This window comes from Dendrobium catenatum, unplaced genomic scaffold, assembly GCF_001605985.2.
Source record: "Dendrobium catenatum unplaced genomic scaffold, ASM160598v2 fragScaff_scaffold_993, whole genome shotgun sequence".
Lineage (NCBI taxonomy): Eukaryota > Viridiplantae > Streptophyta > Magnoliopsida > Asparagales > Orchidaceae > Dendrobium > Dendrobium catenatum.
The window spans coordinates 985589-1002282 of NW_021319455.1; the positions used below are offsets into that span (position 1 = coordinate 985589).

Genomic DNA, 16694 nt, shown 5'->3' on the forward strand with positions numbered 1-16694 from the left:
ATTATGTGGTTTTGCATAGCTGAAATGATCCCACTATGTATTTGTGAATTACGAAGATTGGCTCATCTCTTAACTCGGAGATTGTAAATTTACAATCAAAAGAGTTGGCTAAAATAGTGCCAGAGTTCGTATGGACGCTTGGAGTTGAATGATCACAAGTAAGGGTGTCAATTTCGGGTCACGGGTCGGGTTCGGGTCGAACCCGAACCCGACCCGTTTTTTGAAACGGGTCGATTTCTGGAACCCGAACCCGACCAGTTTTGAAATCGGGTCGGGTTCAACCCGGATTTTCCGGGTCGGGTCCGGGTCGGGTTTTCGTGTCGTGTCAAATATTGACACCCCTAATCACAAGTCGGTGGTAGTGAACTGACGGAGGAGGTTAGTTTGCAACGGTTGGTCAACGAAAGGTCTTGCGGTAACGAATGAGCCGCAAAGGTCTAACAATAAAGAAGGGTTAAGTGAGGCCTTAGTTCGTATGGCTTATCCCTTAATGTAACGAAGGGCTTGTTGCAAGTAGTGCTTAGGTGGAGCTCTGAGATTCTTAAAGTTTTCAAGCTTGTTTGAATCTCTAACCAAGGGTCCCCTAACATAAGGAGTGTAGGTCTACTTATAGATTTTCGTGAGTAACATGCTCTGTAAATATGGTGAAAATCTGGAGCACTATATTGGGTGGATTGTACTGATTTCCTTAATTATGAATGTTTTTTTATCATTTAACTGTCTTAATAAAATCAAAATTAAGCGATCTTGATCTCGTTAGATTTGTCTCGTTGAGCCGCTCGATTCGACTATAAGCATGCCAAATTTAAAGATTATTTGGTCATCCAATTAATGTCCTAAAACTTCCAACTGCACTCTAGGCCCCTGATTCGGACGCATTAGGGCTCGAATTGGATCACTTGTTGTGTTGTTGGATTTGTCTTGTTGAGACGTTCAGTTTGACTAGAAAGTTGCTAAAATTGTAGCTTTAATCATCTTGAATTTATTTTCTAAGTTTTTAAAATACATTGAGATTTGTATCTGAGGAAGATAATTTTTTTTTTTGTAAGGTATCAACTTTGAATGCCCATTTACCTTTAACTTGTGATGCAAGTGGTTCCTTGGGCCTCTCTTCCTCGTCAAGCCTAATCTTTAACAAATTCCGTAATACATCAATGACATGATCACTCCCTCTTATACTAAAAGTATTTCTGTTACCTCAATACCTGCTACACTGTTTACTTCAATAAAAGGAAAAGTAACAATATAATGGTTGCGACTAGCTTGCGAGCTAGTATATTGCGGAGGTAATGTGAATGAATCTTTTATCCTAGCAATGCACGGATATCTAACATATAAATAGATATTTGGAGAGAAAGCAAAAAATACTACAAATTTTTTATGCAGAAAGCCCCAAAAGGGAAAAATCATAGGGCCTTGCCCAAGTGAAAAGATTCTACTAACTTGAGTGAGTTATACAGGTTGACTCATCCTTTGACTTGAAGATGATTAAATTATAGTTATGGATACTTGGGAGTTTGTAACGATTTTGGTTGGATGACATGGGTCAAAAGTCTGGTGACAGTGGCTGAAAGAAGTTCCAGCAAAGGTTGGTGGCCAAGCGGGGGTTCGACAACGATCGGTTGTTGGGCGGTGGTCTGACGATGTTTGGGCGGAAGCCCGACGGAGATCGGGCTGTAAAGACTATTTTTCCTCCCAGGATCGTCCGGGACGAAGTGGATCGTCTCGGGACGATCGGTGCAGGTTGTGAAGAAATTGTAAAGAAATCTGTATGGTTCGTCTGTACGAACCTGGAAGGGTCGGGACGTACCGTCGAGACGAACCAGACAGAGAGTTTCGTCCAGGGACGAAGAAATTGGAATTTATTTTCGTCTGGACGATTTGAGTCCAGAGAAGATCGTCCCGGGACGATAGGGACATCATCCGGGACGATTCTGCTTAATAAATATCTGAATAGTGTCGATTTTGAAGGAAATGCAAGCCGAGGAGAGAGAAAATTGTGGAAAGAGGAAGAAAAGTGGATTTTTGGGCGACTCCGGCTCTTTTTCGTCCGTTGCTGTAGCTGGGAAAGTTGATTGACTCGAGGTAAGGCACATTCCGCCTTTCTCAATTTTCAGAAACGAGAATTTTGATGACTTTTCTGTTCCGGATTTTTTTTTCATTAGCGAATAATTGATTTTATTTCGCACTGCTAAAGGTTTTAACGCGTAACTTTTGGTATATTTCTGAGATGATAATTGTGCACGTTTTGAGTATTTTCTGGAAGATTTTTATCAGATATTTTGAATTCTACGGCGTTTTAATTGAATTGCAAGTTGTCAGGATGTTGAAAAATGTTACTTCAGTACAATGAAAGTCTTATAATATTGTTGTGAATATTCTGTGATAATTTGATAAATTTCTGAATCTGTAAATTTTGTGTAAATTATGTATACTGCCGTTATGCTACTGATTTTTCGTACGAATTCTGATTTTTCCTGAATTGATACATTGAATGAATTGATTATTTGTATGCTATCAGAAGGGAGTTATAAGGGGCCAGAATCCTTTGTGATTCCGATGTCTGGGTCCGAGAAATCTGAAAATTTGAAATGAGCTCTGAAATCTAAAAGTAAGTTCTGTTCCGGAAATTCTGAATATCTGTTCTGTTCTGGTGCTATAAGCACAACGGGAGACATAAGGGGCCAGAATCCGTCGAGATTCTGTTTGTGTCAGGGAAGGAAGGCATAAGGGGCCAGAATCCGTTGAAATTCTGTCAGGGTCAGGGAATCTGATGTTTTGATATCTGATAATATGTGATGTGACTTATCTGATCTATTTTATGAATTATCTGATTAGAATCATCTGATATGAATGTGATTTTATCTGATTTCTGTACGATTATGGTCATTTCGTATGATTCTGTCTGCTATGTGACTTGAAAGCTTTATGATATCTGTTCTGAACTCCGATTTGACATGACTTCAGTTTTCTGTATCAGTTGTTTGATTTCTATTGATCAAGTATCTGTTCTATGATTTCCGTTCGGCTATTTTCTGATGTGAATTTCTGATGATTTTGATTGGTGAGTGATGTCTTGCTGAGCTGTTAGCTCATCCTTATTTTCTACGTGGTTTTCAGGTTCTGGAAAAGGGAAGGAGGTCTTGGACTAGAAGTTCTGTGTCTGATCTAAGATTATGTATTTTGTACTTTTGATTTTTGGTACAGTCATGGCTTTTCTGTTCTGTTATGTTATTTCTGTCTGAAGCCATGGATTGTATTGTATATGATTGTTTTGATGAAAGAAAAGATAGATGAACTGTTATATATTTGGATGTTTATAGTAGCTATGTGTTTTTCTATCTATTTAATATTTGGAAAAAAATTCGGAAGCAAATTCCAAAGCTAGATCATGGATTTCAAGTTTAAGTTCCGTCACGACACGATGCGAGCGGGATCCGTCCCAGTCGGGTTGGGTCGTGACACGGGCGGTGGTCCGACTGTGGTCAGTGGCTGGGCGGTGGTTTGGCGATGGTCGGCAGTTGGGCAATTGTTAGACAATGGTTGCGTAAACGTCCTGCAGAGATCGGCAGGCAAGCAGTGGCCTAGTCGCGGTTGGTGGCCGAACGATGGTCCAACAACCATTGGAGGCTAGGTGGTGGTCCGACGGTGGTCGGGGAGAAGCCCGGTAGAGATCGAATGATGGGAAATGGTCTGACTGTGGTCAACGTCAGGCGGTGGTCGACGACCAGACGGTGGTTCGACTATGATTGGGCGGTGGTTCCATGACGGTCGGCGACTGAGCGGTGGTCCGACGATGGTCGAACGAATGTTGGGTTATAGGGCGGTGGTTCGGTTGAACGACGGAAATTTGCATATGATGGTGCTTGGATGGAGCTTAAAATCTTTGAAGCCTCAGAGTTCTCTCCAATCTCCAACCATGGACCCATCTTCATGTAAAAAGTGAGCTTATTAATAGAATTTTTTTCTAAGTAACATACCCTGTAAATATGAAAATCCAAGGTAGATTTATAGTGCTCTACCGAGCAACCTATACTGATTCCCTTGATCATGGAGTATTTTTCAAGCATTTATGGTCTTAATGATGTCGGAATTAGCATATCTCGGTCTTGGTGGATTTATCTGGTCGAGTCGTTCTATTTTGTATAAGCATGTCAAATTTAGAGATCACTTGGTCATCCAATTAATGCTTTAAAACTTTTAAATATACTTCGGCCCTTTGATTTGGACCCCTTTGGGCTCGGAATAGGCCCATTTTGGTGTCATTTCATTCGACTCATTAAGATGTTCAATTTGACTATAAGTTTTCTAAAATTGGAGTTTGGATTTTCTCAACTTTAATTTTGAAAATTTTTCAACTTGAATATACCTTGAGATTCGTGCCCGACAATTTTTGATGACGCACCAAGAATTATGAGAAATTCCACTTCCAGCACCTCCACTATTCTTCTGAAATTAATGCTACTGTCAAAGCTTGGTACAAAAGTTGGAAAAATGTTGTTGATCTCCATCTGGTTTTACACTGATTTTCAGGTCTTTTTGGTTTTGCCAGCATATATCTCTTAGGAATGCGGTCACCGTGGCTCATAGTTTGTTTCACTAAATTCTCTTAAATAGAAGAAATTATTTTGTGGAGAGTTCGAAGCTAGAGTTGTATCTGAATTATGAATGTACATAGTCTGTATATAGTATATTTTTTATTTTTTACACGGTATGTAGACAATATATATATACTCACATATCCGAATATAACTCTAGGTCCAGACCGAGCACAAACTAATTTCTCAGTGGGATAGTTTTTTTTATAAAATGTGCTTCTTTTGCTCTGCATTATTCAACGGCGCATTGCAATACATATTGGTTCTTCTATTTATGCAGATTATGTTATAGTTTGGGATAGTTTTTTTTATTTCTTTTTAAAATAAATTATTAGTATAAAAATTTTTTGAATTAAAAATTATTTTAAAAAGCAGTAAAAAAAATGGTTCATATGAAGCCTATATAAATAACCTTTACCAACCATGGAGTTCAGTAGTCCCATATTTGCTTCTCTCACACATATGCAAGCATGTTCGACAAAATTGAGTCCATCTGATTTTGTAAAAAAAAAATTTGGGTCTAGTAGAAGTTATATATTTTTTATACTTTATTGCAACAGCTCAAACTTTCAATCATCAAAATACTGACCGCTTTAGGCTTTGTTTGGGACAATTTTCTTATTATTTTCTAAAGCAACTTTTTCGTATAAAATTTTTTTGTACTATAAAGCTGCTTTAGAAGCAGTAAGAAAGCCATACCAAACTAACCCTTAGTCTAATGGCTTAATGATTTTATCTTATTGGTGTAACTTCCAAATCAGTCATTCCATAAATGCTTTTATACTAGTGTTGCGGGCTAGAATATACGAATAGAGTTATAATTATACGTCTTAACGTTGCACGGATATCCAGCTCACACACAGAAAACATAATATTTTTTACATGGAAAAACTGGGGAAAGGGAAAAAACAACGGGGCCTAATCCAGTTGAAAATGATTCCACTAGAATTTGAGGAAAGTACAATGATCTGACTCATCCTTGAAGACGACCAGATTACAAATATCAGCTGAGAGTTTTGCAAAAGTCCAACGTCATTACATTGTCAGGTGGCGGTCCGACAGCACACCGGTGTCAGGCGGTGAACCGGCAATGGCATTTCAGCGTTAGGGGTACTTCAGCTTCGGGTGGCACTCCGGCGTCCCTTGGTGGTCCGGCGGCGGTGCGGTAGAACTCCTGCGGTGGTGCGGCAGAACTCCAGTGGTGGTCGAAGAGGAGCTAGGCGGTTGTGTGAAAGCCAGTTTTCTTGTATTTCCTTCCAGGATCAAACTGTTCCTTATATTTGATGTTTATAGTAGCTCTGTGTTTTCTGTAAGTTTGATATTTGGAAGAAAGTCCGAAGCAAATTCTAAAGCTAGATCATGTATTTCAATTCCGTCACGGCCTGACACGAAGGGATTCGTTTCGGTCGGTTTGGGTCGTGATAGGTTGGAGCTTTCTTCCTTTTCTTCCTTCTTCTCTTCCTACTTCTCTCTTGGCTTCTTCCCCCTTTTCAAGAGGAAATGTGGTTATATTTATAGAATTCTTGAGAAGCATGATTTGTAAATAAGTGAAAGATATTGGGAGTGGTTCGGATGGACGGTCGATCTTGATTCCTGCGATCATGCACCGTTCAAGGGATCTTTGACTGTCTTAATGATATCATAATTTGATGATCTTGGGCTCGTTGGATTCGTCTCATCGAGCCATTCAATTTGATTATAAGCATGTCACAATTGGAGACCGTTTGGTAACCCAAATTGTGGTTACATCCTTCCAAAAGGGCTTCAAGTATTTGATTTGGACTCATTTGGGCTCGGATTGGGTCGATTTTGGTGTCGTTGGGTTCGTGTTTCCGAGACGCTTAGTTTGACTGTAAGTTTGCTGAAATAGGAATTCAAATGGTTTTCAATTTAATTTTTAAATATTCCAACTTGATTTTGCCTCGAGATTCGTGCTTGATCGAGACTATTTTTTGACGACGTATCAGTTGCCCCCTATTTTTGGACGTCAAATCTTGCAAAGTTCAAAAATACTTGTATAATTTCAGTATTTAAAATGTCCAAATCATACTTTTATGGGATAAAATACATAATGTATAAATATATATACATATATGATTACTAACTTAATTAACTAGTGAATTTATATTAGTACTAAGTCGAATCAAATCAACAACACCCACTTCATATAAGAACAAAATTTCAAAATATGACGTCATATATAATCAGATGTATATGATGTTAATCATATATTAATATATTAGTGTATTAAGTATTAACTTTATTATATAACTTATATAACAGTTAATGATATATTAATCTATAATTGATATATTAAACGTTATATATATTAATATATAACTTTATATATAAATTAATGCTATATTAATATATATACAGATATATTAAACGTTATATATGTTAATATATAACTTATTAAATAACTTGATATATTATGTTAACTATAATATATGATAACATTCATATAATTATGACTATTGTATAACTTAAAATTAATGGCAGAATTTATAATTATTGTATAACTTAAAATTAATGGCTCTTCATCTCTCCCTCACACCACTATAAATACCCCCCTTTGGGGTATGAAAATTTGCACGTCCCCCTCTCGTCTCTTCTTTCTCAAGCTGAGGCCTTCACCCAACTCTGTTCAGATGGTATCCCCTGTTCAGTCCTAGGGCCCCTCACTGAGTAATAATTTCCTTCACTTTCTTTTCATCTTTCTCAAGTTGAGGCCTTCTCCTAGCTCTGTTCAGATGGATATCCCCTGTTCAGCTCTAGGGCCCCTCATTGAGTAGAAGCTTTCTCCTCTTTCTATATAGAGGTCACGACGAGCGATCACCATCATTCGAGAGATCTGATGACCAAAGGAGATTCACATTCGTTACTAGCGATGGAGGTTGGAAAGACTGTAGTAGGCGGGTAGTCCGTTGTCAGGAGGGAGGTTGAAAGTTCAGTGACGAGCGGAAGTAGGGCGTTGGGTATAAAATCTAATGAAAGCCCAGCAACGGGTAGAAGTCCAACGATGGGCAAAAGTCGGGTGCAAGACCGGCGTCGCATGGAGGCCGGGCAGAAGGCCGACGTCACTTGGAGGTTAGGCAGAAGACTGGTGTCACTTGGAAGTCGGGTAAAAGACTGACATCACTTAGAGGTCGGGCAGATGATCGGTGTCACTTGGAAGCCGGGTAGAAGACTAACATCACTTGGAGGTCAGGCAGATGATCGACGTCACTTGGAGGCTGGGTAGAAGGCCAGCGTCACTCCGAAGTCGGATGCAAGACCGTCGTCACATGGAGGTCAGGCAGAAGGCAGGCGTCACTTGGAGGTCGGGCAAAAGACTGACATCACTTGGAGATCTGGCAGAAGGTCAATCTAGGCTGTAGGCCTAGATATATATCATTATTCATTATATGTGAAATATATCATATGTGACATATATCATTATTCTAAACGTTTTGAATAATTTTTATAAAAATTTCATTGAGAAAAGTGATAGTTGTGATTTTTTGAAGTAAATAAATAATATACAGATTGATAGAGAAAATGACTATGATTAGTATATAATAAATTCGACATTTACATATAAGCAAGAAAGACTAGCTTTCAACACTATGATTAATATGAGTTAGCTCTTAAATAATAATACTCTGTATAAGAGGATGAGCTGATGGAGTTTCCTTAAAATAAAAGATTTGGGGTATAATCATAGTTGTTAGCCTGTAACCGATTGATCGATTATATCGAAGGGTAGAGTGTGATGATTCTTTAATTTATTGAAAACCATTTATTAAAATAAATAACTTATAGAAATAATTAAAAGATGTGATTAACTGAGAATAATTGATTGATTGATAGATACATATGATAGATGGAAGGATGAAAACAACACTTTAAAGCTAAATGTCCTGCCTTACTGAATTCAACATTAGTATGCATATATGATATCATACATAGTTCAAACATGATATGATAGAATAGAAATAATAGATGACATATACAATAGATAAACTAATGATAGATATAACTAATATGACTTACGACATGTGAGTTATGATATGCAGTGATTAATTGACCGATGAGAAGATTGATTTATTGACACGATTGACATGTAACTAGACAAAAAATGTGCTGATATGACTATATGATATATGACGAGAATATGATTGATATATATGATAAGATTGTATATGAATTACATGATATGAAAGATATTGTTCCTATTGATTGCTATATATTCTTACAGTTATGTGGTTATTATTTTTATTTGATGTATTGACTTCAGTGATAGATATTGACTACTTGCTAGGGTATGTGCTAATTATATGATTTTTATATGTTTTCAAGCAAGGGTAAGGATCCTATAGATTGAGGTTGATCTAGGCTGTAGGCTTGATTTCCCTTTCTACATCGATCGATCTTCTCTTCCTTTTTGTAGTCATTATGCATTTGAACTGATTAGTTATTATTGGTTGCATATCATAATTATTACATAACTTATTTTGGTTAAATCAATGAGTAAATATTGAATGAATAGAAATATAACTATATTTTCTGCTATTTATATTTTTTAATGCAATTGGTAAGCACTGGTTGATGATTCCAAAGATAAAAATATATAATTCTTCTTATTTAGATTATGGGATATGATAAAAGTGAAGAAATGATGGAAATGATGAGGCTTATAGCTTGATAGCGTGGAATTAAGAAAGCTTGGACATCTTCTTAATGTTATAGAGAAGATGTCAAAAGTGAAATTTACATCTTGGTCTCGCATGATCAAGAAGGCCCAAATTACCTTCATAATGTAATAGAGAATATATTAGCCTTAATTTACGTCATGGCTAGTTTAGAATACTAGAATTTTTGACATCTACCTCACTCATTTCTATATCTTCTACTTATTCGCTCTATGCATCTCCATCAACCTCCTCATTCGTAAATTTTAGTTTTGCCATATGCTCTGCAAGGAGCTTATCCGTCCATTCACTCACATCTCTTGGTGCCTCCTTTACTATGAGTTTACCCTTCTCATTCTCTATTGCTTATGTAGAAACTAAGGAGGAAGATCTTCTTGAGAGACCTTCTTGCAAGATCTAGAGAGGGAGAGAGGAGGAGGGAGAGGGGAGAAGGAGAGAACCGTGAGCCAAAATGCTTCAAACTTTATTCCCTTGGCTGCTTTCCTAATACAAGCTAAAGACTATTAATAGGCACCTAAGAGCTACACAAAAGTAACACAAAATGGCCATACACTTTGCCATACAAAAACCTATACAAAAAAACAAACCTAAAAATAGGAACAAAACACAACAGCTTCGATGAAAGCTTTAATTATATTGTTTAGACCACTTATTCTCTTATCCTTATCCAAAGTTTGTGTACTAAGCACATATGGAAGAGGTGCGGCAAGCTTAGTCTTAATAAGAAAATCATAATTTCATGTTGCTTCTGCCTTTATCATATCCTCTTTTATGTGTAGAATAATGTAAAACTGAAAACACTTCATCTCAATATCAATGCATATCTTCAGCGACTGCAAATTCATCATCCTCCTAATATTTTTCATAAGGGGGAATCCTTCAATTCCTCAGTCATAGTGGGTACCACCATCACCAGTTTAGGCCCATCCAACCCAATTTCCTTTACTTCCTTAATGAGTGGTTCGAGTATCAATTCTGGATATGAGATAATCAACTTAAATGCCTCAAAGGCGTGATTGAACTTGCAATAAAGCCACAGTCAATGTGGATGTAGAGATACTCGGGATCCACATTGATAATTTTGGAGATATGGTGCACAATAGAGTGAACTAGCTTACTGTTATTGTAGCACTCCTCATAGGCATGGATGTCCTCCTCTAGGACTCGATGCTTGTTAAGATCAATGTAGTCATTATCATAGTTTACATACACGACCATGGAGATCTCTTAGCAACCTACACAAATGAGAGAGTTGACACTAAGGATGCTGTGATGAGAGAGCTTATTAAAGGGTATCATACCCTCAATGTTGTTGTACTTAAGTAGAAATATGTTGGCACCCATTTTAGCAATGCACTTTACATGAATCATTATGATAGTAACAACTTTGAGAAGTGAGCATCATACATCCGACACTTAAGATTTGAGAATTTCATCGCCCCGCATGCAACATTCTCTACTAGCCATGGAGGGGATGAACTTCCTGAATCTTGAGTGTCAGATGTATGAAGCCCACTTACCAGAGGTCGATACTACCATAATGATTCAGGTAAGGAGCATCACTAAAATGACTGCCTATGTCTCTCTACTTGAGTACAACAACATCAAGGCCGGGTACGATACCCTTTAACAAGCTCTCTCGCTTTCGCATTCGTAGCATCAACTCTCTCATCCTCATAGATCGACAAGAGCCTACATGGTTGTCCTTGTTGACTGTGATAAGGGCTACATCGAACTCAGCAAGTGTTGAGTCTCCGAGGAGGATGTCCATGCCTGTGAGGAGCTTTACAACAAGAGCAAGCTAGTTCACTCTATCATGCACCATATCTCCAAAACTATCAGTGTCAATCTCGAGGATCTCTACATCCACATCGGCTGGTCGATCTACTACAACTTTTATCATGACCGTGAAGCGTTCAAGTTGATTGTCTCAGATCTTGAACTGATTCTAGAACTATCCACTATGGAAGCAAAGGAAGTTGTGTTGGATGGGCAAGAGTTGATAAAGGTGGCACCCGCTTTGACCGAGGAATTGAAGGATGCCCTTTATGAAACATATTAGGAGGACGATGACTTTTAGTCGTTGAAGATATTCGCTGATATTGAGATGAAGTGTTTTTAGCTTATTGGTGTTCTATACAAAATGAAAATCTATGAGGAAGGTGGAAGCAATAGGAAATGATGATTGCCTTGTTAAGATTAAGCTTATCTAACCTCACTATGTGCTCAGTACACAAACTTTGGACAATGACAAAGGGAATAATTATTCTAAATAACACAGTTAAAGCTTGCATTGAAGCAATACAAAATGAGAAGGGTAAACTCATAGTGAAGGAAGCACCAAAAGCTGTGAGTGCATGCGAGGATAAACTTCTTGTGAACGTATGTCTAAATACAATCGGTAAATGAGGAGGTTGATGGAGATGCAAACATTAAAGAAGAATAAGATACATGAATGGGTGATGTAGATGTCAAAAATTCTAATATTCCTAACCTAAGCAGAACGTTTGAGAAGACAGTTTGGACAACTAAAAAGTTGTTTTATAAAGCTATCCCAAACGAAACCTAAATCCTGCACAATACCTGTTTAAATCTTGCTACTTGCTCAAATCTTGCTTAAATCACCTACTATTTCACATCTCTTTCTCCAATGCAGATGGTGGGATTAACTCACGCACGGGACAAGTGCCATGGATGATGAAGAAGTTGAGATAGGATCTCAAAGACATGAAGTTTTAACGCTGATAAGTGCTATCATTTTTATTTTTTTATTTAAACTATTTAAGTCTTTTGTAAGTAAATAAAGTAGTCATATCAGAAATAAACGTTACATTCAAAGTAGAGTTTAAGAAAACTAACATAAATAAGCCACTAATTAAATTTACTAAGCATAGTACAAAAAGCAAACAATATGATCTAAGAAGAAGAAGGAAAAAAAAAAAATCGCTTTATTAAACTAATGTAACGTAGGAACATAAGAAATCACCAAATCTGACTACAACGTTACTTTCCAAAGCCAATTTGCTTACGGTGACCGTTTAGGGTTTTCTCTTTTCGTTGCTAATTCTTAAGCGGGTTCTTCCGTTAACTATTTTCTATACGATTCCATGGCTAAAAAAGTGATTTCGCACTTGCCAATTCGGTTTCTAATGCATTTGCTGCTGCGCCAGCCTTTGTTATGGGAAGGAATTAGTTCTCAACAGAGCCCTCGTTGATTTCTCCCGCTCAGCGACCGGGATCACATTTTCCACAAGCTGCAGATAAAATATATATATAATAGTTAATTAACGAAATGATAAGCTGCAAAAGTGGTCAATGCCTTAGAAAACTATCTGTTTTGTTAATTACTATCGTTTTATCTTTTATGGGGAATATTTTGAAGGAAACTATTAGATCCTTTCATTTTAGACGGCCATATGTCTCAGCATGCAGAGAGATCTGCATACGACGAGAAGTATTAATGGGCATCATGCTCAAATCGCCGCTACGGCACCATCCGGTTTCTTCGCTAATGTGGGTGAAATTATTATGTGCGGAGACCGGATACACAGAACCATCTGGTTGTACAGTTCACAAGGACAAAATTGAATGATTCTCTATGTCTGGTATTTACACGTAATAATCTCTCATAATGAGGATCATAAGATTCTCCTCTTTAAATGAGAAACTTTCACATCAATCATTATTATATCTGAATAAATTCTTTAAACAACACGTAATGTCATAAATCAATAGTTTGTTTGGGACGCACGAATGCAATTTTTTATAAAAATGATTGTGAAACTGTTGTGAGAAAAATATTTTTTTTAACTGTTGTAAAAAATGGTTTCCGCATAGAAATTTCTTGAAAGTAACGATATAGAAACATAATTGTGGTTTCAACTTGAAAGATAAAGTACGTAGTAAGAAAGTTGTCCTAAAAAGGACCTAATTAAGTGTCCATCCAATAATGTGAAACTTTCATGATAATCACTTATTATTTGTTCTACATTTGAGTAAAACAAATAGTTGCATATTATTAAAATTATTGTATAAATTCTTGCATGAGCTAAAACTTTTTTATATTAATTATTGTGACATTAATTTAATTAGCTGATTAAAATTATATCACCATAAAATTCAAATAAAACCAATTCTATATCCTTATTATTCATTTCTTTATGGCGAATATTTTGATTTTCTTATATTATCTATAAATCAAAATCACGAAATTTTATATTATTTAAATATAATAATATGAGTATATGACCCTTATCATTTTATGGAGTCCATTCTCACAAAATTTGGGTGAGTTCCTTCCCAATTTTCCCATTAAGTTGGCTGGTATGGCAATCTTCCAATTTATCAGTTAAAAACAAAAATATTGTTAATAAAATCAATCCAGGGTTGAATATTTACCTGTTGAAACCTCCAGTTTAGAAGATCTTCCTGCAACCACAAGAAAATAATATTACAATAATATTCTGTTTCAGCTAATAAGTTTGAAAGAATTTTTTATTTTTGGAACGGGGTATTCATCTGCTGTCACATGCGAAAGTGGGTTTGGCGGCATGACTAATTCTCAGATGACCTAGAAGAGACACCCACCCTAAACAGGATATCCATCTGCTATCACTCCCGAAAGTGGGTTTGGCGGCATGACTAATCTTAAGATGACCTAGAAGAGACACCTACCCTAGAAAGCTTGATTGGCCTCCACTTATGTGGCGCTGCTGCTCGAGGGGAATCGAGCACGGGCTGAGTTTCTAATCGCACTCGCCCACCAACCAAGCTAAACAACGATGGGTGTTTGATGGAATGAAGAATGATATTAGATTTTATTAAATGCTCAATGATTAGATATTTTATATCTTTAGTTTTTCATAATTAATTGCTAATACGATAATAAACTGTTATGAGAGAGAGAGAGAGAGAGAGAGAGAGAGAGAGAGAGAGAGAGATACCCGTTCCTTGAGAAGGATAGCATTCTCCTCCTCCAGCTTGAACACTGTCTGCTCCAGTTGATTCGTGTATTGCTGTAACAGAGTACAAGAATTTCCTAAAATTATTCATCTCAGAAGCAATTCCTTAAATCGTAACTCTAGAATGTAAACTCCTTGAAGAAATATATATCGATTTATGAAAATAGAATTAGGGTTACAGACCTGCTTTCTTTCCCTAGACCTCGCCGCCGACTCCCTGTTCTTAATCATCCTCTTCTGCCTCTGCAATGCCGCTCTATCCACCGAATCTACGGCCGACCTCTTCCTCCCCCTTCCTCTCTCCGCTCCTCCACCCGCAATCCCCACCATCTGATTCCCCGTTTCCTCCAACTCCTCTTGCCCAATTCGATCACTCGCAGCCGCCGCTGTCTTCAAATCCTCTGTTCTCACTACTCTAGCTTTAGTCAAGTAATCCTCCAAAGTCACCTCCCTGAACGCCGATTCATCCCCACCAGAAACCTCCGTACAATTTCCGGCGGCCTCTCCTTCGCACAGATTTCGAAGAAGATGTTCTTCTACGCCCCCCGATCGGAACCCGTTGTTCGCCGGCAGATCGGCGGCTGCATTGAGGAAGTAAATCGAGGGTTTCAAACTGTGTTCCGTATTGGCCGAAGAGGGAAACGACGAAGACATGAACTGTGGCCACGCCATCACCCAGTTCAGGGCAAAAATCTCTTGAAGATGAAAGTGGGGGATCGGAGGCTCGAAGCAGAGAACAGTGCGAGGCTGCCAAGTGGTTGCTGTTCCTATTTATGCAAGGTCCGAGGACGGGCGGCGCATTTGGTGTCCGCCGGCTTTCCGTTTGACCTGGTTTTTTTTTTAACTATCCGGCTTGCCCGTTCGACGCAGGCCCGGTGGCTGAGATCGATTTTTAAAATAATATTTAAATTTCTGCAAATGCCCCTGGCTGAGTTGGAGATCGAGAAAGGCACCTGAAAGCGAGCGCGTTCAGTGCAGCGCGCGTGGTGATCGTTCGCACCGGGCTGTTGCGATTGCCACGTGGTGGATGCGAGGTCAGGGTGACACGTGGCGTGTGGTGGATTAAAGTGGGCATGAGGTCTGACGGATATGTATAATTTATATTTTGGAAGGAGTCGTTTGCCCGACGGCCGCGGCCGGCTTGTCGTTATTTTGACTTTGTTTCGATGCTTAGTTTTCTATTAATTCTTTTATGAAAATTGTGGGCAGAGTCCACTGTAATATTAAGATTTTGCATTTAACATTTAAAGTTTACCATTAACTCTTTGTTAACAAAACGCTAGCAATGGAGAAGAAGTTGCGACGGATCTTGTTGGACACAAAAAAAGAAGCCTTGATGGCTTGATTGAATCTAGGGGTGTCAATATTTGACACGACACGAAAATCCGATCCAACGGCTGCCTGCGCGACTGCCCGCCGCTCCCACAGCTGCCAGCCCGTCCGCTCGACTGACCGCTGCTGCCCACGCGCTTGTGCGGCTGCCCCCTTCCCACGACCTCGCCCGCCTCGCGAACCCTGCCCACGCACATCCACCGCGCGACCATGCCCGCCGCTCGCTTCCGCACCCGGTAGCCTGCACGTCCATGCCCGCGAGGTTGCCAGCAAGCCTTCCCGAGTCGGGTAGGGTCAACCCTCCAGGTCGGGTCCGGGTTGGCATTTTCGACCCGTTTACCTATCCGGGTCGGGTTAGGATCGACCTGTTTGAACCTGGGTCAGTTCCGGGTTCGACTCGAAAGTTTTAGAATCGGGTCACGGGTCGAGTTCGGGTTTAACTCAGAACTATATGACAAAAGTTGACCCGGCTTGAACCCGACCCGTTTTTAAAAACGGGTCATTTTCTTGAATCCGAACCCGATCTGATTGTAGTATTGAAGGATTGCAGGGGCGCGGGAGAGTGCGGAACGACGGGTTTGCGGAATGGCAGGATGGCGGGCCGCGGGACGACAACGCCGACTTAACTCGTGAGCATCCATCCGAATGGAAAATCAAAATGAAGTTTTTTGCGTTTTATCTCATCTTTGAGCAGTGAGATGCTAATATTAGCGTCATATTATTCACATAAACATTTTTGTGTAAAAAAAATGGATTTTAGAAATGGAGATTAGACAGACTATATACATAATATTCTTTTTGGGTATTAGAAATGGAGTTCGATTTGAGATGAATTACTGTTTGATATGATTATTACTATAGTTTTAAGTGGAAAATAAATTATTCGGTTAGAGATGCCCTAAAGGAGGATCTGCATTATTTTTATTTAATTTTAATACTTTGAGTGGTATGTTTGTAAATAATAAAATTTAGTTACTAAATATATAAATCCCTCAACTGATTTTAGCGAGTGGCGAAGTCAAAATTTTTTTTTTAGTGGGGAAACTAATTAGTTTTTTAAGATGTTCCCTCATTTTTTTCATTCATGCTTAAGACCAATGTTAATAGCT

At 38.5% G+C, this 16694-nt stretch overlaps 1 protein-coding gene and 2 pseudogenes across 1 annotated transcript; 1 reads left to right on the plus strand and 2 right to left on the minus strand.

The window, feature by feature from the left end:
- Window positions 1-9436: 9436 nt before the first annotated feature.
- Window positions 9437-10728, minus strand: LOC110100040 (annotated as a pseudogene).
- A 29-nt stretch (window positions 10729-10757) lies between these two features.
- LOC110100041 lies at window positions 10758-11861 on the plus strand (annotated as a pseudogene).
- Window positions 11862-12247: 386 nt separating this feature from the next.
- LOC110100055 (bZIP transcription factor 12-like) lies at window positions 12248-15087 on the minus strand. The gene is made up of 4 exons (XM_020827441.2): window positions 14437-15087; window positions 14236-14307; window positions 13691-13720; window positions 12248-12546 (listed from the first exon to the last, which is right to left on the minus strand). Exons 1-4 carry the CDS (start codon window positions 14923-14925, stop codon window positions 12469-12471), a joined length of 669 nt encoding a protein of 222 aa, XP_020683100.1. The 5' UTR covers window positions 14926-15087; the 3' UTR covers window positions 12248-12468.
- Between the last annotated feature and the right edge of the window lie 1607 nt (window positions 15088-16694).